This window comes from Coregonus clupeaformis, chromosome 13 (genome assembly GCF_020615455.1).
Source record: "Coregonus clupeaformis isolate EN_2021a chromosome 13, ASM2061545v1, whole genome shotgun sequence".
NCBI lineage: Eukaryota > Metazoa > Chordata > Actinopteri > Salmoniformes > Salmonidae > Coregonus > Coregonus clupeaformis.
This window is the reverse complement of record NC_059204.1, coordinates 50,365,247-50,388,816: the sequence shown is the minus strand read 5'-3', so window position 1 is coordinate 50,388,816 and position 23,570 is coordinate 50,365,247. Positions and strand designations below refer to the sequence as shown.

General features: G+C 46.1%; 1 protein-coding gene across 1 annotated transcript in view; it reads left to right on the top strand.

Annotated features, from left to right (window-relative positions):
* The window catches only part of bco2a (beta-carotene oxygenase 2a), a 122,235-nt gene that overhangs the window by 76,092 nt on the left and 22,573 nt on the right, over positions 1 to 23,570 (top strand). The window contains exons 6-8 of the mRNA XM_041894522.1: positions 7,752 to 7,880; positions 13,510 to 13,670; positions 21,218 to 21,385. Of these exons, the coding sequence (XP_041750456.1) occupies positions 7,752 to 7,880; positions 13,510 to 13,670; positions 21,218 to 21,385 (458 nt within the window). The remainder of the gene's footprint in view (positions 1 to 7,751; positions 7,881 to 13,509; positions 13,671 to 21,217; positions 21,386 to 23,570) is intronic.

Here is a 23,570-nt window from a genome sequence, read left to right as displayed (position 1 = left end):
CCATGCCATGGGTTTGTAGTACGTCATAATGCAGGTCTTGTCTTCTACGTGAGCTAAAGGACTGCAGACTAATCAACACTGCACATGAATCAGAGCAAATAACTACTGTGTCTGACTTGACTTCCTCCACCCAATGCAAAAGCCACCAGCGTGGCCATTTGCTCAGCTAGCAAAACTAACTTAGCTACATCAAATTGAAGGTAATCTCTAACCTTAGCTAGCTAACAGAATTTGCATCCATCCTCAACTTCACAAGTCTGACTAAAGCTGCCACTGTCAGAAACCATTGAAAACCAGTACAGTAACGCTAACGTTAGCTAACTCAATCAATCACCATGCAAGCATGAGATAAGCCTGAAAAATAGCTTGGTTATATTAACCCAGATAGAGAATAAGTCAAATCTAGCTAATGTAAGTTAGCTAGCCAGCTAACCTAGCTAACGAGTGAAACACTGTGTCCGACAGTCCAGACGTTTTTTTATTTACCATTTTCAAATCAGCCAAAACACCATTAGTATGTCAAAATAACGTTAGCCTTTTTCCACTCGTCAGTCACTCAGTCACACTACAACTAGAATACTTGCAAGTATTCTGGTGGAATTCACACGCTGGTGGCAGGAGAATTAACCCGCTGGCTGGGTCTAATATCCATAGCCCAACCTTAATAACCCAGCACCAACAACCCAACCTTTCTGTATTTACAGAACACAACCCAACTATTGACCCAATGCCTGCAACCCAAAAATTGGGTCATGCAAACAACATTACATTTACATTTTAGTCATTTAGCAGACGCTCTTATCCAGAGCGACTTACAGGAGCAATTAGGGTTAAGTGCCTTGCTCAAGGGCACATTAACGTCATTTAGCAGACGCTCTTAGCCAGAGCGACTCACAAATTGGTGCGTTCACCCTATAGCCAGTGGGATAACCACTTTACAATTTGGGGGGGTTAGAAGGATTACTTTATCCTATCCCAGGTATTCCTTAAAGAGGTGGGGTTTCAAATGTCTCCGGAAGGTGGTGAGTGACTCCGCTGTCCTGGCGTCGTGAGGGAGCTTGTTCCACCATTGGGGTGCCAGAGCAGCGAACAGTTTTGACTGGGCTGAGCGGGAGCTATGCTTCCGCAGAGGAAGGGAGCCAGCAGGCCAGAGGTGGATGAACGCAATGCCCTCGTTTGGGTGTAGGGACTGATCAGAGCCTGAAGGTACAGAGGTGCCGTTCCCCTCACTGCTCCATAGGCAAGCACCATGGTCTTGTAGCGGATGCGAGCTTCAACTGGAAGCCAGTGGAGTGTGCGGAGGAGGGGGGTGACGTGAGAGAACTTGGGAAGGTTGAACACCAGACGGGCTGCGGCATTCTGGATGAGTTGTAGGGGTTTAATGGCACAGGCAGGGAGGCCAGCCAACAGCGAGTTGCAGTAGTCCAGACGGGAGATGACAAGTGCCTGGATTAGGACCTGTGCCGCTTCCTGTGTAAGGCAGGGTCGTACTCTACGAATGTTGTAGAGCATGAACCTGCAGGAGCGGGTCACCGCCTTGATGTTGGCGGAGAACGACAGGGTGTTGTCCAGGGTCACGCCTAGGCTCTTCGCACTCTGGGAGGAGGACACAGCGGAGTTGTCAACCGTGATGGCGAGATCACGGAACGGGCAGTCCTTCCCCGGGAGGAAGAGCAGCTCCGTCTTGCCAGGGTTCAGCTTGAGGTGGTGATCCGTCATCCATACTGATATGTCTGCCAGACATGCAGAGATGCGATTCGCCACCTGGTTATCAGAAGGGGGAAAGGAGAAGATTAGTTGTGTATCGTCAGCGTAGCAATGATAGGAAAGGCCATGTGAGGATATGACAGAGCCAAGTGACTTGGTGTATAGGGAGAAAAGGAGAGGGCCTAGAACTGAGCCCTGGGGGACACCAGTGGTGAGAGCACGTGGTGCGGAGACAGCTTCTCGCCACGCCACTTGGTAGGAGCGACCGGTCAGGTAGGACGCAATCCAGGAGTGAGCCGCGCCGGAGATGCCCAGCTCGGAGAGGGTGGAGAGGAGGATCTGATGGTTCACAGTATCAAAGGCAGCAGACAGGTCTAGAAGGACAAGAGCAGAGGAGAGAGAGTTAGCTTTAGCAGTGCGGAGAGTCTCCGTGACACAGAGAAGAGCAGTCTCAGTTGAATGACCAGTCCTGAAACCTGATTGGTTTGGATCAAGAAGGTCATTCTGAGAGAGATAGCAAGAGAGTTGGCTAAAGACGGCACGCTCAATAGTTTTGGAAAGAAAAGAAAGAAGGGATACTGGTCTGTAGTTGTTGACATCAGTGGGGTCGAGTGTTGGTTTTTTGAGAAGGGGAGCAACTCTCGCTCTCTTGAAGACGGAAGGGACATGGCCAGCGGTCAAGGATGAGTTGATCAGCGAGGTGAGGTAGGGGAGAAGGTCACCGGAGATGGTCTGGAGAAGGGAGGAGGGGATGGGGTCAAGCGGGCAGGTTGTTGGGCGGCCTGCAGTCACAAGTCGCAGGATTTTATCTGGAGAGAGAGGGGAGAAAGAAGTCAAAGCATAGGGTAGGGCAGTGTGAGCAGGACCAGCAGTGTCATTAGACTTAACAAACGAGGATCGGATGTCGTCAACCTTCTTTTCAAAGTGGTTGACGAAGTCATCCACAGAGAGAGAGGAGGGGGGGGAGGATTCAGGAGGGAGGAAAATGTGGCAAAGAGCTTCCTAGGGTTAGAGGCAGATGCTTGGAATTTAGAGTGGTAGAAGGTGGCCTTAGCAGCAGAAACAGATGAAGAAAATGTAGAGAGGAGGGAGTGAAAAGATGCCAGGTCGGCAGGGAGTTTAGTTTTCTTCCATTTCCGCTCCGCTGCCCGGAGCTCTGTTCTGTGAGCTCGCAATGAGTCATCAAGCCACGGAGCTGGAGGGGAGGACCGAGCCGGCCGGGAGGATAGGGGACACAGAGAGTCAAAGGATGCAGAAAGGGAGGAGAGGAGGGTTGAGGAGGCAGAATCAGGAGATTGGAGGGAGAAGGATTGAGCAGAGGGAAGAGATGATAGGATGGAAGAGGAGAGAGTAGTGGGAGAGAGAGAGCGAAGGTTGCGGCGGTGCATTACCATCTGTGTAGGGGCAGAGTGAGTAGTGTGGGAGGAGAGCGAGAGAGAAAAGGAAACAAAGTAGTGGTCGGAGACATGGAGGGGAGTTGCAGTGAGATTAGTAGAGGAGCAGCATCTAGTGAAGATGAGGTCAAGCGTATTGCCTGCCTTGTGAGTAGGGGGGACGGTGAGAGGGTGAGGTCAAAAGAGGAGAGGAGTGGAAAGAAGGAGGCAGAGAGAAATGAGTCAAATGTGGACATAGGGAGGTTGAAATCCCCCAAAACTGTGAGGGGTGAGCCATCCTCAGGGAAGGAACTTATCAAGGCGTCAAGCTCATTGATGAACTCTCCAAGGGAACCTGGAGGGCGATAGATGACAAGGATATTAAGCTTAAATGGGCTAGTGACTGTGACAGCATGGAATTCAAATGAGGAGATAGACAGATGGGTTAGGGGAAAAACTGAGAATGTCCACTTGGGAGAGATGAGGATTCCTGTACCACCACCCCTCTGACCAGATGCTCTCGGGGTATGCGAGAACACATGGTCAGACGAGGAGAGAGCAGTAGGAGTAGCAGTGTTTTCAGTGGTGATCCATGTTTCCGTCAGCGCCAGGAAGTCGAGGGACTGGAGGTTGGCATAGGCTGGGATGAAGTCAGCTTTGTTGGCAGCAGAACGGCAGTTCCAGAGGCTGCCTGCGACCTGGAACTCCACGTGGGTGGTGCGTGCAGGGACCACCAGGTTAGAGAGGCAGCAGCCACGCGGTGTGGTGCGTTTGTGTAGCCTGTGCAGAGAGGAGAGAACAGGGATAGGCAGAGGCATAGTTGACAGGCTGTAGCAAATGGCTACAAAAATGCAGAGGAGATCGGAATGAAATGAGCTAAGCATCTGGGAGAGGAGAGAGCAGGGCCTCCCTCACCAAAAACTTCTACCTCAGAAACTAAAATTGTTTCACTGAACCACCCGAACAAAAACTCTCCCAACTTCCACCTTTAGAAATCAGAATTGTTGTGAACCACAGCGGTTCAATGTTTAAAGGAATAGACTCAACCCACTTTATTCAGCTAGCTAACTATGACACCATAGCTAACTAGCAAGCTAGCATCCAATAACAATAACACACCGTTTAGCACCAACACTTGGTCACAACAAACCACCATTAGTGTGATAACAACCCAACATATTTTAGAATGTACCTTACATCTCAAAGTTGTTTGCATGACCCAACCTGTCTGGTGCACACATTTCTCTGTCCTCAGTTTGCTTGAAGGCCTCAATCTGTATTTTTGCCTTGTAGTTAACTGATTGCAAACTAGAAAGAGCGAAGGAACAATACTTGATCAAGATGAGATAGCTACTAACTTAAAGCAAAGAAATATCTAATTGTTACAAACAATGAATGTATGAGCTACATTTATGAGAATACATGCATTTACTTACCTTATCAATCTTGAAGATGATAGATTCATTTATCACTCAAAAAAAGTGTTATGAGTGAGTGCACCACAAGCATATTTCCATGTCAAGCCTCTTCAACACCACGAGAAGGGTATCCATCACAAAAGTAAAGTTTTGCTTTGATGTCAAATATACTCATATTGTTGATAGCTAGCTAGATACATTAGCTGGTATAATAGCTAACATGCTACTGAAGCATGACACTAGCATATTCACATGCATATTCCTATTAAATATCAAAAATATGATAGCTAATGTTAGCTAGCTAAGCGCTAGCCAGTCAGTCAGTGGCGCTGACAGTTCGAAAATGGTATCAACAAAATGTGTTTCACTCTATCCCATAAAACATGACATTGCTAACTAGGCATCATTTAGCTAATACAATTTAAAAGTTTATTAGGAAGTTTAATAACTGTGGCTATAAATGCAAAAAAATCGACTTTCACAATAAGTGTATCCAGATCACGTATAACATTTGTAACTGGTTGCGGTGCATCCACCGCCATATCTTCTTCAGCACTGTGGCCTCTTTCCCCTTCAACTCTATACACCGCCTCATGTGTTCACCAGAAATGGCTTTTGGTAAGCTGTTTGCCACTAGTGGCAATAAATGTTGTTGCCACAGGTTTGCCACAGATACAAATAGAATCTTGAGAGAAATGTCTGCCAGAAAAAAAACTCTGGCGAACTGTTTGCCACTAGTGGCAATACATATTATAGTTGCAAAAGGTTTGCCGCAGATTTACCACTAGTGGCAAAAGTTTGCAAATGTACAGTGGGGAAAATAAGTATTTTTCAGCCACCAATTGTGCAAGTTCTCCCACTTAAAAAGATGAGAGAGGCCTGTAATTTACATCATAGGTACACGTCAACTATGACAGACAAAATGAGAAAAAAAATCCAGAAAATCACATTGTAGGATTTTTAATGAATTTATTTGCAAATTATGGTGGAAAATAAGTATTGGGTCAATAACAAAAGTTTCTCAATACTTTGTTATATACCCTTTGTTGGCAATGACACAGGTCAAACGTTTTATGTAAATCTTCACAAGGTTTTCACACACTGTTGCAGGTATTTTGGGCCATTCCTCCATGCAGATCTCCTCTAGAGCAGTGATGTTTTGGGGCTGTCGCTGGGCAACACAGACTTTCAACTCCCTCCAAAGATTTTCTATGGGGTTGAGATCTGGAGACTGGCTACACCACTCCAGGACCTTGAAATGCTTCTTACGAAGCCACTCCTTCGTTGCCCGGGCGGTGTGTTTGGGATCATTGTCATGCTGAAAGACCCAGCCACATTTCATCTTCAATGCCCTTGCTGATGGAAGGAGGTTTTCACTCAAAATCTCATGATACATGGCCAAATTCATTCTTTCCTTTACACAGATCAGTCGTCCTGGTCCCTTTGCAGAAAAACAGCCCCAAAGCATGATGTTTCCACCCCCATGCTTCACAGTAGGTATGGTGTTCTTTGGATGCAACTCAGCATTCTTTGTCCTCCAAACACGACGAGTTGAGTTTTTACCAAAAAGTTCTATTTTGGTTTCATCTGACCATATGACATTCTCCCAATCCTCTTCTGGATCATCCAAATGCACTCTAGCAAACTTCAGACGGGCCTGGACATGTACTGGCTTAAGCAGGGGGACACGTCTGGCACTGCAGGATTTGAGTCCCTGGCGGCGTAGTGTGTTACTGATGGTAGGCTTTGTAACTTTGGTCCCAGCTCTCTGCAGGTCATTCACTAGGTCCCCCCGTGTGGTTCTGGGATTTTTTTGACCCCAAGGCGTGAGATCTTGCGTGGATCCCCAGATCGAGGGAGATTATCAGTTGGCTTGTATGTCTTCCATTTCCTAATAATTGCTCCCACAGTTGATTTCTTCAAACCAAGCTGCTTACCTATTGCAGATTCAGTCTTCCCAGCCTGGTGCAGGTCTACAATTTTGTTTCTGGTGTCCTTTGACAGCTCTTTGGTCTTGGCCATAGTGGAGTTTGGAGTGTGACTGTTTGAGGTTGTGGACAGGTGTCTTTTATACTGATAACAAGTTCAAACAGGTGCCATTAATACAGGTAACGAGTGGAGGACAGAGGAGCCTCTTAAAGAAGAAGTTACATGTCTGTGAGAGCCAGAAATCTTGCTTGTTTGTAGGTGACCAAATACTTATTTTCCACCATAATTTGCAAATAAATTCATTACAAATCCTACAATGTGAGTTTCTGGATTTTTTTTCTTCTCAATTTGTCTGTCATAGTTGACGTGTACCTATGATGAAAATTACAGGCCTCTCTCATCTTTTTAAGTGGGAGAACTTGCACAATTGGTGGCTGACTAAATACTTTTTTCACCCACTGTATGGCAACATTTTGTGGTACATTATTTAGTTTGCAGCAAATTTGCCACAAACCAATAAGAAATTAATTTTTATAAGGGAGCTACTAAATGTTATGTTAGATTTTTTTTCTAGTGGCACTGGTGCTCCCAAATTAAAATTCCAGGTAGCACAGCCAAATATTTAGGAGCATATACGACCAGAATGGTAGCACCGTAGAGCCATGATGGGGTTTTCATCAAGCTCACTTAAAGGGGCACTTCACCGCTTCTTACCTTTGACAACATAGGAGGTCATTTTCTTAGGACCTTTCTTCAGAATGTAGAACATTACTGTAGACACTGGTATGGTGCAGGAGACATAAATTGGTGAAGTGTCCCTTTAAGGCAAATATCGCAATATACACAAGTCTGTGTCTATTTCTGCATCTTAAACCTCAGTGCGACTTGAGATAGAACTAATAGTGTGGATTTAAACCAGTAAAATATATTATATAAACTTTATTTATGTTTTGCCTAGCTCAGATGGGTGAGGGGGTAATTATCTTCCTCAAACATACCAAGCTGTCATGACAACCCCATAGACAACAGTGGTGTTTGTGTTGAGCAATGAGAACACACTGGGTGTTAATTTCTGAAAACATATTATATAATCTCTGTGAGATACAATTTATTTATTGTATATAAGTATTTGTATACAAATATTTCTTGTTTATATACAAGTGTGTGTTTTACGTGGCTCTGACACAATATCACAGGGTGACAGGTTGTGTAGAAACAGTGTTCCTGTGAGTTTAGGTGATTATGTATTGTATACACCAGTGTTGTGACACAATATTACAACACTGTGAGAGGTTGTGTACTAACTGTGTCCCTGTCATTTCAGGTGCCTTGTATAACATAATCAAAGTGCCCCCTATGAAGAACAACCCTGAGGAAACCCTGGAGGGGGCCAAAGTGCTCTGCTCTATTGTCCCTTCAGACAAGGTCAGGCCCTCCTACTACCACAGCTTCGGTAAACCTACCAAACACTTCAACATGTCAAGTACCCATGCAATAAGAGCCAAAACATAATCATGGCTGTGTCCTAAATATCAGCCTTGTCCCTTTATAGTGCACTTCTGTTGACCAGGGCTGGTCAGAAGTAGTGCACTATATAAGGAAGAAGGTGCCATTCGGGATGCAACACATGACTTCCCTTAGATACTGTCACTGTACGTCTCTATCATATCCGTGAGGTACAATATGTACCCTGACATTAGATTACAAACCTCACATATCATCACCCAAATAAAAGCCTACTGCCTAGCCTAACCGTTGCGCGAACAGGGTTGCCAGATTTGGTTGAAAACATTTCAGGGGTGTTTGTGGGGGGGTTCATTTAATTTGTGGGGGGGTTTCAAGTGCATGGGGGGTGGAAATGGGGGAAGGTATCGTGGGGGAATATGATGGAGGAAATATTACTATGATGGGGGATTTATCAATAAATGGGGGGCAAACACAGGAGCAGTTTATAACTGAATAAAAATAAAACCCCAGGAAAGGGGGTCTGAGCTGGCAACCCAGAGTAAACATAGTTACAATCTAAGTCCTCACTGATAGCCATTGAGCATAGAGATAATGTCCGATTTCAAAAGGAAACGGCTCGCTGATGAGGAGATACAGTGAGGGAAAAAAGTATTTGATCCACTGCTGATTTTGTACATTTGCCCACTGACAAAGAAATGATCAGTCTATAATTTTAATGGTAGGTTTATTTGAACAGTGAGAGACAGATTAACAACAAAAAATCCAGAAAAACGCAAAAATGTTATAAATTGATTTGCATTTTAATGAGGGAAGTAAGTATTTGACCCCTCTGCAAAACATGACTTAGTACTTGGTGGCAAATCACAGAGGTCAGACGTTTCTTGTAGTTGGCCACCAGGTTTGCACACATCTCAGGAGGGATTTTGTCCCACTCCTCTTTGCAGATCTTCTCCAAGTCATTAAGGTTTCGAGGCTGACGTTTGGCAACTCGAACCTTCAGCTCCCTCCACAGATTTTCTATGGGATTAAGGTCTGGAGACTGGCTAGGCCACTCCAGGACCTTAATGTGCTTCTCCTTGAGTCACTCCTTTGTTGCCTTGGCCGTGTGTTTTGGGTCATTGTCATGCTGGAATACCCATCCACGACCGATTTTCAATGCCCTGGCTGAGGGAAGGAGGTTCTCACCCAAGATTTGACGGTACATGGCCCCGTCCATCGTCCCTTTGATGCGGTGAAGTTGTCCTGTCCCCTTAGCAGAAAAACAACCCCAAAGCATAATGTTTCCACCTCCATGTTTGACGGTGGGGATGGTGTTCTTGGGGTCATAGGCAGCATTCCTCCTCCTCCAAACACGGCGAGTTGAGATAATGCCAAAGAACTCGATTTTGGTCTCATCTGACCACAACACTTTCACCCAATTCTCCTCTGAATCATTCAGATGTTCATTGGCAAACTTCAGACGGGCATGTATATGTGCTTTCTTGACCAGGGGGACCTTGCAGGCGCTGCAGGATTTCAGTCCTTCACGGCGTAGTGTGTTACCAATTGTTTTCTTGGTGACTATGGTCCCAGCTGCCTTGAGATCATTGACAAGATCGTCCCGTGTAGTTCTGGGCTGATTCCTCACCGTTCTCATGATCATTGCAACTCCACGAGGTGAGATCTTGCATGGCGCCCCAGGCCGAGGGAGATTGACAGTTCTTTTGTGTTTCTTCCATTTGCGAATAATCGCACCAACTGTTGTCACCTTCTCACCAAGCTACTTGGCGATGGTCTTGTAGCCCATTCCCGCCTTGTGTAGGTCTTGTCCCTGACATCCTTGGAGAGCTCTTTGGTCTTGGCCATGGTGGAGAGTTTGGAATCTGATTGATTGATTGCTTCTGTGGACAGGTGTCTTTTATACAGGTAACAAGCTGAGATTAGGAGCACTCCCTTTAAGAGTGTGCTCCTCATCTCAGCTCGTTACCTGTATAAAAGACACCTGGGAGCCAGAAATCTTTCTAATTGAGAGGGGGTCAAATACTTATTTCCCTCATTAAAATGCAAATCAATTTATAACATTTTTGACATGCGTTTTTCTGGATTTTTTGTTGTTATTCTGTCTCTCACTGTTCAAATGCACCTACCATTAAACTTATAGACTGATAATTTCTTTGTCAGTGGGCAGACTTACAAAATCAGCAGGGGATCAAATACTTTTTTCCCTCACTGTACAATAAATATTTGGTAATTCTGATGAAGAATCTGTATATGAGAGTGAGTCGGATCAATCAGATAGTGACGAGGAATATCTGCCCCCCCCCCCCCAACCTTCTGGACTGTGAGCGTGAGATGTCTGAGGAAAATGGTGCCCACACCAACCTTGCAGGCAATGAGCATCCCTCACCTCCCCAAGATGCTGGTGCTGCAGCCAATCTTATAGGCTGTGAGGGAGAAGTTGAGAAGCATGGTCCCTGCTGCTGGAGATCCTGTCACTTCACACCATCAGAGATAGACTTCAACGACACCCTGTCTGGCGTACAAAGCACCCTGCCTACCCACTCAGAGTCAGAGGGTTTTAAACTGTTCTTTAATGAGGAATTGGTGGAGAGTGTGGTGCAGGAAACCAACAGGTATGCCCTTCATCATATTACAGAAAAACCCAAGGCTCTCTACAAAGTATCAAAATTCAGAATGCCTTTAGCCTACTAAATATGCACATTTGTTTGCAGGTATTCTCATGAACTGAAAGAAAAGACTGCCCCTGGTGTAAAAGGGAAGCTCTCAAAATGGGTGAACACTACCATCACTGAAATGTACTGTATACCTTCCTGGTCACGGTGCTGCTGATGGGGCTAGTGAAGAAGGGCTCTGTGAGGGACTACTGGACCACTGACTCCATGCGGCAGACCCCCTTTTTTCCCAACCCTTTTCTCCCAGTAGCACTTCCTTGTCTTGCTGAGAGCACTCCACTTTGTGAGCAACGCCACTGCCAACCTCACTGACCCCCTTCACAAAATTAGGAATGTCTAGGGCAGCTTCACCAGGGCATTTGGAAGAGTGTTTGTGCCTCACATGGACTTGTGCATTGATGAGTCTCTCATGGCTTGGAAAGGAAGACTTTCATTACGGCAATACATCCCATTGTTTTATGTGACTGTCTGACAGGATATGTACAGGACCTGATCATCTACACCGGTACCACCACAGATATAAGGCATTTTGAGGGTTGTGGCATATCTGGATCAGTGGTGATCACCATGCTGCAGCCTTACCTCAGAAAGGGGCACTGTATTTGCGGACAAATGGTACAGTAGCGCTATCCTTTTCCAGTACCATCTGAGGGAGAACACAGGGGCCTGTGGCACAATGACATTTTTCAGGAAGGGGATGCCAATATTCAAAATTAAAATGAGCAAGGGGGAGGTGGAGTTCCAAATGAACGGGGAGATAATGGCAGTGTAATGGCATGACAAACGTGATGTCCATTTTCTGTCCACTGTGCATACCTCCAAAATGTCGGACACAGTAAAAGTAGATATGTCACCAGAGAGAGGAAAATGAAGCCAGACTGTGTCTTGGAGTACAACAAGAACATGGGAGCAGTTGACAAAGTGGACATGCAGAACAGTTTTGTTGAGTGTGACAGAAAATGCCTTAAATAGTACAATAAGCTATTTTTCAACCTAATAGACATAGCTCTCCTCAACAGCCACATTATCCACTGGCAGGTCACAGGACAGGTGATCTCGTACCAGCAGTACAGGATAAACCTGATGCAGCAGCTCCTTGAGGACCACCACACTCATCGTCATCCGTCTGCTGGGGGCCAGTCTGCCTCTGACAATCCTCTACGCCTCACTGGATGCCACTTACCAAGTGATGTCCCTCAGACCAACCTGCAAGGAAAAAGCACAAGGAGGCATTGCAAGGTCTGTCTAACATCTACCCAACGACAGAAACAAAGGAAGTTGACCAAGTATATGTGTGAGCCATGTGACACAGCCTTGTGTGCAGTTCCTTGCTTTGGCGAGTATCACACCCTGAAGCACTACTAAGTGGAAAGTAGGCTTATAGTGGCTGATACAATTGTTGCTTTATGCTGATATTTTAAAATATATAATTGTAAAATGTATTGAAATGTATGACTTGAGGTGTTTGATGGGGGGGGGCGGGGATTGGGGAAATGTTCCCAAAAAATAGATGTCGTTTGTTTACCTGAAATTAAATACTTTGTTTGACTCCTGGGCTCCATTTCTGAAATGAAACAGAAAAATAAAAGTATGTAATCAACTTTTGTTATTCCTTGATTTGTAATGCATTCTCACAATTATGTTTTATCATTTGGCCAAATAGTTGTTGGCTAGGGAAAATATGATTTGATTATTTCAATCAGCCAACAACCTTTAGCCTAACCTGTAGACTCCTGTAGACTAAAGAGCACGATTTGAGTTGTTACATTACATCGACTTTTCCTAGAAATATACTCTAATACTTGAAGTTTATACAAATGTAACCACGTTTTGGAAGGAGAGCTAACTGGGCCACCCACGTAACATTCAGCCCGTAGATGGCGCTAAAGCATAAACCTAGATAATCCTGTTTAGCTCCATAGTTTAAAATAACCCATTATATCTACAACCTCGCTTCACTCATGCCACGGTCTCTGCATACAATTTAGCTGATTACACACACGCACCATTCAATCTGATCACCGGCACAAACTACTTCATTTTGTTGTTTACATAACTTTGTCCACCACTCTGTTCTCATTCTCCTCCGTCTCGACCAGACTAAAACCTATCCAAGCCATAATACTCATCGCATTTGATGCTAAATATCTTCCTCGCTTGGTGACGAGGCATGTATCTGCAGGCTACATGTCCAGTGGTGATAATATGTTGACATGATGATGAAATGTAGCCACCGCTGTAGCCTAGTATTTAGGATGCCAGCGTTTCCCTTCGCCATGATCGGCATATGTAATATATGCTCATACCTCACTCTCACTTTGTTTGTTCACCACTACGTTATCAAATAAACCGGACTCAGCGCCTCAGGTTTCCCGCCCTATCTCACGTGCTCAACCCCTCAGACAGGCTAATACCAAAGCCTCTTTCAGATAATAATACATGTAATATAGATGCTAATAATAATTATACAATTATCAATAATACTATACAGTAGATACTCGCTGCTACTACTATAGGAATAAAGTTTTAGAAAGCCTAATTTGAAGCAGACATTGTGGTGTTGATACAATGAGGAGTGTAGAGAATAGTGTCAAAATGCAACAATCAAATTCTGGAACCGCGTGCAAAAAGAACTCAAGGTAAGGCCGTTATTAATATTTAGAACTTAAGCGTCAAAAGGTTAACCCTCCCTGTACCCATGTACACACAATCTCACAATGTCACTACACAACTGTATCTCAGCAATGACAATCATTGTGAAAATGCCTTGTGTATTTACAGGTATATGTATCTCTTCCTCTCTTTCTGCAGCAAAAAAAAATATTAATGAAAGTCTATTCAGGAAGTGATTTTAATAGAAAAATTTAAAAACCTTAAATTCAAATCGACCCCAACCCTGATGAAAACAATGTGTTTGACATGTATTTTCCCTTTTTCCTGTAGCCATGTCAGAGAACTATGTGGTGTTCATAGAGCAGCCTATCAAGATGGACCTGCTGAAGATTGTCACAGCCAAGCTAAGGGGGAAGGGGATCAGTGAGGGGGTCTACTGGGACCCCAAGCAAGATACTGTCTTCCACCTGGTTGACAAACACACGGGACAGGTGAGAGGTGGACAGGACAAGGCTTTTAAAGGCCTTTATAATGCAAATAAATAACTAATATGGTTATATTACGGAAGCCCTGAAGCCCAAAGCAAAAATATATATAAAAACGTAACGTTTTTAAATTATCTCGTTCAAAACGACTTATTGTCTCGTTTGAACGACTTAAGATTTTTTTTTAAACTAAGTCATTTGAACTACTTAATTGTTATTTTGTCTAATTAGGCCTAGTTTCTTATGCAGCTCTTCAGACCGTGCAAAGGTTGCTGCACCCATTAATTCACTGATTCCATCCATTAATATGATTATTCATTGACAGTTGTTTGATAGAAAGTAGAATATCAACTAGATATACAGTAGGCCACCGTGGGTGGGGTCACATTAATTAAAAGAACAGTGAAAAAGGAAATGAAAAATGCTAGGCAGAGCATGCCCAGAGCTTGTGGCTGAGCAGTACTGGAGTGAAATTGGAGCAGGAGAGAAGGCTGACACCATTGTTTAAATCTGCTTGAATTACGCTCTGCTCATAGCTCCACACTCGCCCACTTGCATGCTCTGGTATTCAAAAGCAGCCCTGCTTTAGGCTATCAAAGAACTGTCAATGAATAATCATATCAATGGATGGAATCAGTGAATGAATGGCTGCATCACCAATTACACGGTCTGACAAGCTGCATATTATAGTACTGTGAAAAAATATTTTCCCCTTTTCAAATTTTCTCTACTTTTGCATATTTTTGATACTGAATGTTATCAGATCTTCAACCAAAACCTAATATTAGATAAAGGGAACCTGAGTGAACAAATAACACAACAATTACATACTTATTTCATTTAAAAAACCGATGCAACACCCAATCCCCCTGTATGAACAAGTAATTGCCCCCTTACACTCAATCACACTACCAACACCATGCTTGACCATTGGTATAAGGTTCTTACTGTGGAGTGCAGTGTTTGGTTTTTGCCAGGCATAATGGGACCCATGTCATCCAAAAAGTTATACTTTTGACTCATCTGTCCATAGAACATTATTCCAAGAGTCTTGATGATCATCCTGGTGCTTCCAGGTGCTTTTTGGCAAACTTGGGTCAACTTTTTGGATGAGATGGGTCCCATTACGTCTGGCGAAAACCAAACACTACATTCCACAGTAAGAACCTCATACCAACGGTCAAGCATGGTGCTGGTAGTGTAATGGTTTGGGGATGCTTTGCTGCCTCAGGACCTGGATGACTTGCCTTAATAAAAGGAATCATGAATTGTGCTCTGTATCAGATCATTCTACAGGAGAATGTCAGGCCATCCGTCTGTGAGCTGAAGCTGAAGCGCAGCTGGGTCATCCAGCAAGACAATGATCCAAAACACACAATCAAGTCTACATGAAAAAGGTTAAAAAGCAACAAATTTGAAGTTTTGGAATGGCCTAGTCAAAGTCCAGACCTAATCCCAATAGAGATGTGGCAGGACTTGAAATGAGCAGTTCATGCTTGAAAACACACAAATGTCACTGAGTTAAAGCAGTTCTGCATGCAAGAGTGGGCCAAAATTCCTCCACGGCGATGTGAGAGACTGATCTACAACTACAGGAAGCATTTGGTTGCATTCATTCTAGCTAAAGTTGGCACAACCAGTTATTGAGTGTAAGGGGCAATTACTTAATGTCACGGTTTCGGCCGAGGCTGCTCCTTCTCCTTGTTCGGGCAGGCTTCGGCGGTCGTCGTCTCCGGAGTACTAGCTGCCACCGTTCTATGTTTCTATGTTTGATTGGTTTTGTCTGTTTTGCTACACCTGTTCCTTATTAGTGTTTAATTAGGCGTCCTATTTAGTTCTCTTGTTTTTGGTCAGGTGTTGTGTATAATTGTTCCGTGTCACGTTGTGTGTTAGTTCGTTTATTCTGTTCTCTCTGACTTTTGTTGTTTTGAGAGAGAGTTCCGCACTTTGTGCGCCTTAGCTTACTTTACTGTTGTGCGTAAAGTTCGCCTGTAGCCTGTTGCCGTGTATGGCTCGTTGTTTTGGACTTTACTAAAGACGCTGTTCGAAACCTCTGTGTGTCCTGCGCCTGATTCTACACCACCCCAACACTCAACCCTGACATAATTACACACCAGTTATGGAATCAGCAGGAGCTACAGCACCCAGTGAAAATCATTGAGGAGCGTCTTCGTGGACAGGAGGACAGGATTAATCAAATCGGACACGCTCTGGATAGAGTTATGAACACCCTCCATCGATGGGGGACCAGCGGGGTACCCACGCCCCCACCTACCACACCAGCACCATCGATGAGTCCGCCTGTCCAACTTCCGGAACCCAGTGGGATTCGGCTCTCGCTCCCGAGGGCGTACGACGGCACCGATGCCGGGTGTCAAGGGTTCCTGCTGCAAGTTGAACTCTACCTCGCCACCGTACACCCGGCGCCCTCGGGACACGAGAGCGTTTCCGCCCTCATCTCCTGTCTCACCGGCAAGGCGTTGGAGTGGGCCAACGCCGAATGGAGGAGAATGGACGCCGCTACTATCACCTATGCGGAGTTCTCCCGCCGCTTCCGTGCAGTGTTTGACCATCTACCAGAGGGGAAGGCGGCGGGGGAGCGTCTATTCTACCTCCGGCAGGGGATGAGGAGCGCTCAGGAGTTTGCGCTGGAGTTCCGGACTCTAGCGGCAGATGCAGGGTGGAATGAGCGGGCCCTCATAGATCACTTCCGCTGCAGCCTCCGTGAGGACGTCCAGAGAGAGTTGGCGTGTAGGGATACCACGCTGTCGTTTGACCAATTGGTGGACATGGCCTTTCGGCTGGACACCCTGCTCGCCACTCGCGGGCGTCCCGGGTGGGGGTCGCCCATTCCACCCTCCAGCACCTCCGAGCCGAGGCCTATGGAGCTCGGAGGTGCTGGCGCTAGAGAACGGAGGAGAAGGAGCCTGATCGGGGCCGTCCCCTGCACCAACTGTGGCCGTGGAGGGCACACCGCGGCTAGGTGCTGGGGAGGGTCTCCTGGTGGAAGAGAAGGCAGGCCACGCATTGGGGAGTCCTCCCAGGTGAGTAGGCGCCCCACTTACCCAGAGCTTTCTGTCGTACACATAACTATACCTGTTTGTTTTCCACAGGTTGCACCTCGTTCCCAGCATAAGGCGCTAGTAGATTCAGGCGCAGCTGGGAATTTTGTAGATCGTAAATTCTGTGTAGAGTTAGTGATCCCTCTCCTTTCGGTAAATAATCCTTTCCCGGTACATGCCCTAGATAGCCGTCCGTTAGGATCCGGGTTGATTAGGGAGGTCACAGTGCCACTTAGGATGGAGACGCAGGGGGGTCATGAGGAGACGATTCAGCTCTATCTGATCGACTCTCCTGCGTATCCGGTGGTACTGGGGCTTCCCTGGTTGATTACCCATGATCGTACTATTTCGTGGCGAGAGAAGGCTCTTAAGGGGTGGTCTGCCCAGTGTGAGTCTGGGTGTTTCCGTAGGGGTGACCTCGGTGGAGAGTCCGAACCAAATGCCCGCACTGCACATTCCCCCCGAGTATGAGGATTTGGCACACGTGTTTAGCAAGACGAGAGCGGCGCGGTTGCCGCCTCATAGACAGGGGGATTGTGCGATAGACCTCCAGGCAGGAGCTGCGCTCCCGCGGAGCCATGTGTATCCTTTGTAACAAGAGGAGAAGAGGGCGATGGAGACATACATTGCCGAGTCTCTGAGACAGGGATACATACGGCCTTCCACTTCGCCCGCGTCCTCGAGCTTCTTTTTTGTGAAGAAGAAGGATGGAGGTTTGCGCCCGTGTATTGATTACCGCGGTCTCAATCAGATTACTGTAAAATATAGTTATCCTCTCCCTCTGATTGCGACTATGACGGAGTCATTACACGGGGCACGGTTCTTCACAAAATTGGACCTCAGGAGCGCATATAACTTGGTGCGCATTAGAGAGGGCGATGAATGGAAGACAGCATTTAGTACTACCTCCGGTCATTACGAGTATCTCGTCATGCCATACGGGTTAATGAATGCGCCATCAGTCTTCCAATCCTTTGTAGATTAGATTTTCCGGGACATGCAGGGGCAGGGAGTAGTCGTGGTACATAGACGATATTCTGGTGTACAGTTCTACCCGAGCCGAGCATGTAGCCCTGGTGCGCCCGAGTGTTGAGGAGGTTGTTGGAGCATGACCTGTATGTCAAGGCAGAGAAATGTCTGTTCTTCCAGGAGTCGGTCTCCTTTTTGGGTTATCAGTTGTCTGCGTCAGGGGTGAAGATGGAGGTTGACCGTGTGTCAGCCGTGCGTAATTGGCAAACCCCAACCACGGTTAAAGAGGTGCAGCAGTTCTTGGGTTTTGCGAATTACTACCGGAGGTTTATCCGGGGCTTTGGACAGGTGGCAGCTCCCATAACGTCCCTTCTGAAGGGGGGTCCGGTGCGCTTGCGGTGGTCAGCGGAGGCGGACAGGGCTTTTGGGAGACTGAAGGACCTGTTTACCTCGGCTCCGGTGTTGGCGCACCCGGATCCCGCTTTACCATTCCAAGTGGAGGTGGACACGTCTGAAGCCGGTATCGGGGCCGTTCTCTCACAACGGTCCGGCACACCACCTAAACTCCGCCCCTGTGCTTTTTATTCGAAGAAGCTCAGTCCGGCGGAGCGTAATTATGACGTAGGGGACAGGGAGCTGTTAGCCGTGGTACAAGCCCTAAAGGTGTGGAGGCATTGGCTTGAGGGGGCTCAACACCCTTTTCTCATTTTGACTGACCACCGTAACCTGGAATACATTCGGGCAGCTAGGAGGCTAAATCCTCGCCAGGCTCGGTGGACTATGTTTCTAGCCCGGTTCGTGTTTAAGATCACTTACATCCCTGGGTCCCAGAACGGGAAGGCAGATGCCCTGTCTCGGCGGTATGACACGGAGGAGAGGTCCGTTGAGCCCACTCCCATACTACCTAAGTCTTGTCTGGTTGCACCGGTGGTATGGGAGGTCGATACGGAGATCGAGCGGGCGTTACGCACCGACCCTAGCCCTCCACAGTGTCCGGTGGGTCGGACGTACGTCCCGCTCGAGGTCCGGGATGGACTCATTTATTGGGCTCACACGTCACCCTCCTCTGGGCATCCAGGTATTGGCCGGACAGTGCACTGCCTTAGCACAAAGTACTGGTGGCCAACGTTAGCCAGGGATGTGAGGATTTATGTCTCCTCCTGCTCGGTGTGTGCCCAGTGTAAGGCGCCCAGACACTTGCCCAGGGGTAAGTTACAACCCCTGCCTGTTCCACAACGACCCTGGTCTCACCTCTCGGTGGATTTTGTTACAGACCTTCCCCCCTCCCAGGGGAATACCACCATCCTGGTCGTTGTGGATCGGTTCTCGAAGGCCTGTCGTCTCCTTCCCATGCCGGGTCTTCCTACTGCCCTACAGACCGCTGAGGCTCTATTTACCCACGTCTTCCGGCATTACGGGGTACCCGAGGATATAGTGTCTGATCGAGGCCCCCAGTTTACCTCCAGAGTTTGGAGAGCGTTTATGGAACGGTTGGGGGTTTCGGTGAGCCTTACCTCGGGATACCACCCGGAGAGTAATGGGCGGGTCGAACGGGTCAACCAGGATGTGGGTAGGTTTCTGAGGTCGTATTGCCAGGGCCGGCCGGAGGAGTGGGCGAGATATGTTCCCTGGGCCGAGATGGCACAGAACTCTCTCCGCCACTCCTCCACTAAACTAACCCCTTTCCAGTGTGTGTTAGGGTACCAGCCGGTTCTGGCACCTTGGCATGAGAGCCAGATCGAGGCTCCTGCGGTGGATGAGTGGGTGCGGCGCTCGGAGGAGACGTGGAACGCTGCACACGTCCACCTGCAGCGGGCCATCCGTCGACATAAGACGAGCGCCGATCTCCACCGCAGTGAGGGGCCAGTGTATGCACCTGGAGATCGAGTCTGGCTCTCCACCAGAAACCTGCCCCTCCGCCTGCCCTGCCGGAAGCTGGGTCGGCGGTTTGTGGGGCCATTCAAAGTCCTGAGGAGATTGAACGAGGTGTGTTACAGGTTACAACTGCCCATTGAATACAATAATATTAACCCCTCGTTCCATGTGTCTCTCCTCAGGCTGGTGGTAGCTGGTCCACTCCAGGACTATGAGATAGAAGAGACTCCTCCGCCCCCGTTGGACATCGAGGGGGCTCCGGCGTACACTGTTCGGTCCATCCTAGATTCGAGATGCCGGATGGGGGGTCTTCAATATCTCGTGGAGTGGGAGGGGTACGGCCCGGAGGAGTGGTGCTGGGTGCCGAGGAGGGACATCCTAGACCCGTCTCTTCTGGCCGAGTTCCATCGTGGTCATCCCACGCGCCCTGCTCCGCGTCCTCCTGGTCGTCCCCGAGGCCGGGGTCGGCGCACGGCTGGAGCCGCGCGTCAAGGGGGGGGGGGTACTGTCACGGTTTCGGCCGAGGCTGCTCCTTCTCCATGTTCGGGCAGGCTTCGGCGGTCGTCGTCTCTGGAGTACTAGCTGCCACCGTTCTATGTTTCTATGTTTGATTGGTTTTGTCTGTTTTGCTACACCTGTTCCTTATTAGTGTTTAATTAGGCGTCCTATTTAGTTCTCTTGTTTTTGGTCAGGTGTTGTGTATAATTGTTCCGTGTCATGTTGTGTGTTAGTTCGTTTATTCTGTTCTCTCTGACTTTTGTTGTTTTGAGAGAGAGTTCCGCACTTTGTGCGCCTTAGCTTACTTTACTGTTGTGCGTAAAGTTCGCCTGTAGCCTGTTGCCGTGTATGGCTCGTTGTTTTGGACTTTACTAAAGACGCTGTTCGAAACCTCTGTGTGTCCTGCGCCTGATTCTACACCACCCCAACACTCAACTCTGACACTTAATTTGATGTTGCATAACTTTGTAAAAAATATATATATGTTAAGGATAAAACATTTTGTTGTGTTATTTGTAAACTCAGGTTCCCTTGATTTAATATTATGTTTTGGTTGAAGATCTGATAACATTCAGTATCAAACATATGCAAAAATAGAGAAAATCAGAAAGGGGGCAAATACTTTTTCAGGGTACTGTAAACTGCTCAAACAAGGTAATAAGTAATTCAAACAACTTAGTATCTCGTTTGAACGACTTAGTAAAAATACAAATGTTCTACTAAGTCATTCAAACGAGATACTAAGTCATTTGAACAAGATAATTCCAAGAGTACATTTATTTTCTTTTTGGCCTTGGGCTTTGTTATTTTTCATATGAAAAGATAATTGCTTGACTGTATGGGAAGTACAGAAGCGCTAATCTATGATACTGTATCATAATGTGTCTAATTATCATAAAAGTAGCACATATAGCAGTCATGTTCACCAGTGAGTAATACACTGAATCAATGATACAGCTAGTAACTGAGCTACTTACTAAATTGCTAAATGACCAATAAATGATATTTTATTTGATCTAATCTTTGTCCCACACTCTATTATCTTCTCTAGACCAACACAGCAAAGTAATGTTTTTCTCTCTTTCTCTCCTCTATCTCCACCAGACCAGCTCAGTAATGTTTGTCCCCTCTCTCCTCTGTCTCCTCTAGACCAGTTCAGTAAAGTTCCACACCAAGGCTCTGTCAGTGTTCCACCAGATCAATGCTTATGAGGAGGACTGCTTCCTGATGCTGGACATTTGTTGCTCTGACAGCGGAGAAGCCATCAACAACTACCTCATCCAGAACCTACGCAAGTCAGGGGAGGCTCTCGATCAGGTCAGCATGGAAATACAGTGCCTTCAGAAAGTATTCACACCCCTTGACTTTTTCCACATTTTGTTGTGTTACAGCCTGAATTTAAAATGTATTAAATTGAGATGCTTTGTCACAAAATATTCCAAAACATGCATCCTGTTTGCAACAAGGTACTAAAGTAATACTGCTAAAAATCTGGCTAAGCAATTAACTTTTTGTCATGAATATAAGGTGTTATGTTTGGGCAAATCCAATAAAACACATTACTGAGTACCACTCTCCATATTTTCAAGCATAGTGGTGGCTGCATCATGTTATGGGTATGCTTGTAATCATTAAGGACTGGGGAGGTTTTTTTGCACAGGCAAAATCCTAGAGGAAAACCTGGTTCAGTGTGCTTTCCAACAGACACCGGGAGATGAATTCACCTTTCAGCAGGACAATAATCTAAAACACAAAGCCAAATCTACACTGGAGTTGCTTACCAAGAAGACAGTGAATGTTCCTGAGTGGCCAAGTTACAGTTTTGAATTAAATCTGCTTGAAAATCTATGGCAAGACCTGAAAATGGTTGTCTAGCAATGATCAACAACCAATTTGACAGAGCTTGAAGAATGTTGAACAGAATAATGGGGAAATGTTGCACAATCTAGTTGTGGAAAGCTCTTAAAGACTTACCCAGAAAGACTCACAGCTTTAATTGCTGCCAAAGGTGCTTCTACAAAGTATTGACTCAGGGGTGTGAATACTTGTGTAAATTAGATATTTCTGTATTTAATGTTCAATACATTAGCAAAACATTTAAAAAACGTCTTTACTTTGTCAATATGGGGTATTGTGTGTAGATGGGTGAGAGAAAAATAATATATAATCCATTTTGAATTCAGACTGTAACACAACAAAATGTGGATTAAGTCAATTAGTGTGAATACTTTCTGAAGGCACACACACAAGTAAACACACACAAACACACACATGCACGAACACATTCAATCTTAGAAAAAAGGGTTCCAAAAGGATTCTTCAGCTGTCACCATAGGAGAACCCTTTTTGGTTTCTATATGGAACCGAAAAGGGTTCTACCTGGAACCAAAAGGGTTTTACCTGGAACCAAAACTACAGTATACTGAACAAAAATATACACTCAACATGCAACAATTTCAAAGAGTTTACTGAGTTACAGTTCATATAAGGAAATCAGTCAATTGAAATAAATAAATTAGACCCTAATCAATGGATTTCACATGACTGGGAATACAGATATTCATCTGTTGGTCACAGATACCTTTAAAAAAAGGTAGGGGCGTGGATCAGAAAACCAGTCAGTATCTGGTGTGACCACCATTTGCCTCATGCAGCACGATACATCTCCTTCGTATAGAGTTGATCAGGCTCTTGATTGTGGCCTGTGGAATGTTGTCCCACTCCTCTTCAATGGCTTTGTGAAGTTGCTGGATATTGGTGGGAACTGGAACATGCTGTCATAGATGTCGATACAGAGCATCCCAAACATGCTCAATGGGTGACAAGTCTGGTGAGTATGCAGGCCATGTAAGAACTGGGACATTTTCAGCTTCCAGGAATTTTGTAGTGATCCTTGCGACAATGGGCTGTGTATTATCATGCTGAAACATGAGGTGATGGCGGTGGATGAATGGCACGACAATGAGCCACAGGATCTCGTCACGGTTTCTCTGTGCATTCAAATTTCCATCGATAAATTGCAATTGTATTTGCTGTCCGTAGCTTATGCCTGCTCATACCATAACACCACAGCCACCATGGGGCACTGTGTTCACAACGTTGACATCAGCAATCCGCTCGCCCACACGACGCCATACACAGGGTCTGCGGTTGTGAGGCCGGTTGGACGTACTAAAGTTCACTAAAACGACATTGGAGGCGGCTTATGGTAGAGAAATTAACATTAAATTATCTGGCAACAGCACTCTTGGACATTCCTGCAGACAGCATGCCAATTGAATGCTCCCTCAAAACTTGAGACATCTGTGGCATTGTGTTGTGTGACAGAACTTCACATTTTAGAGTGGCCTTTTATTGTCCCAAGCACAAGTTGCATCTGTGTAATGATCATGCTGTTTAATCAGCTTTTTGATATGCCACACCTGTCAGGTGGATAGATTATCTTGGCAAAGGAAATTGACAATTTATGGGATCTTTTATTTCAGCTCATGAAACATGGGAT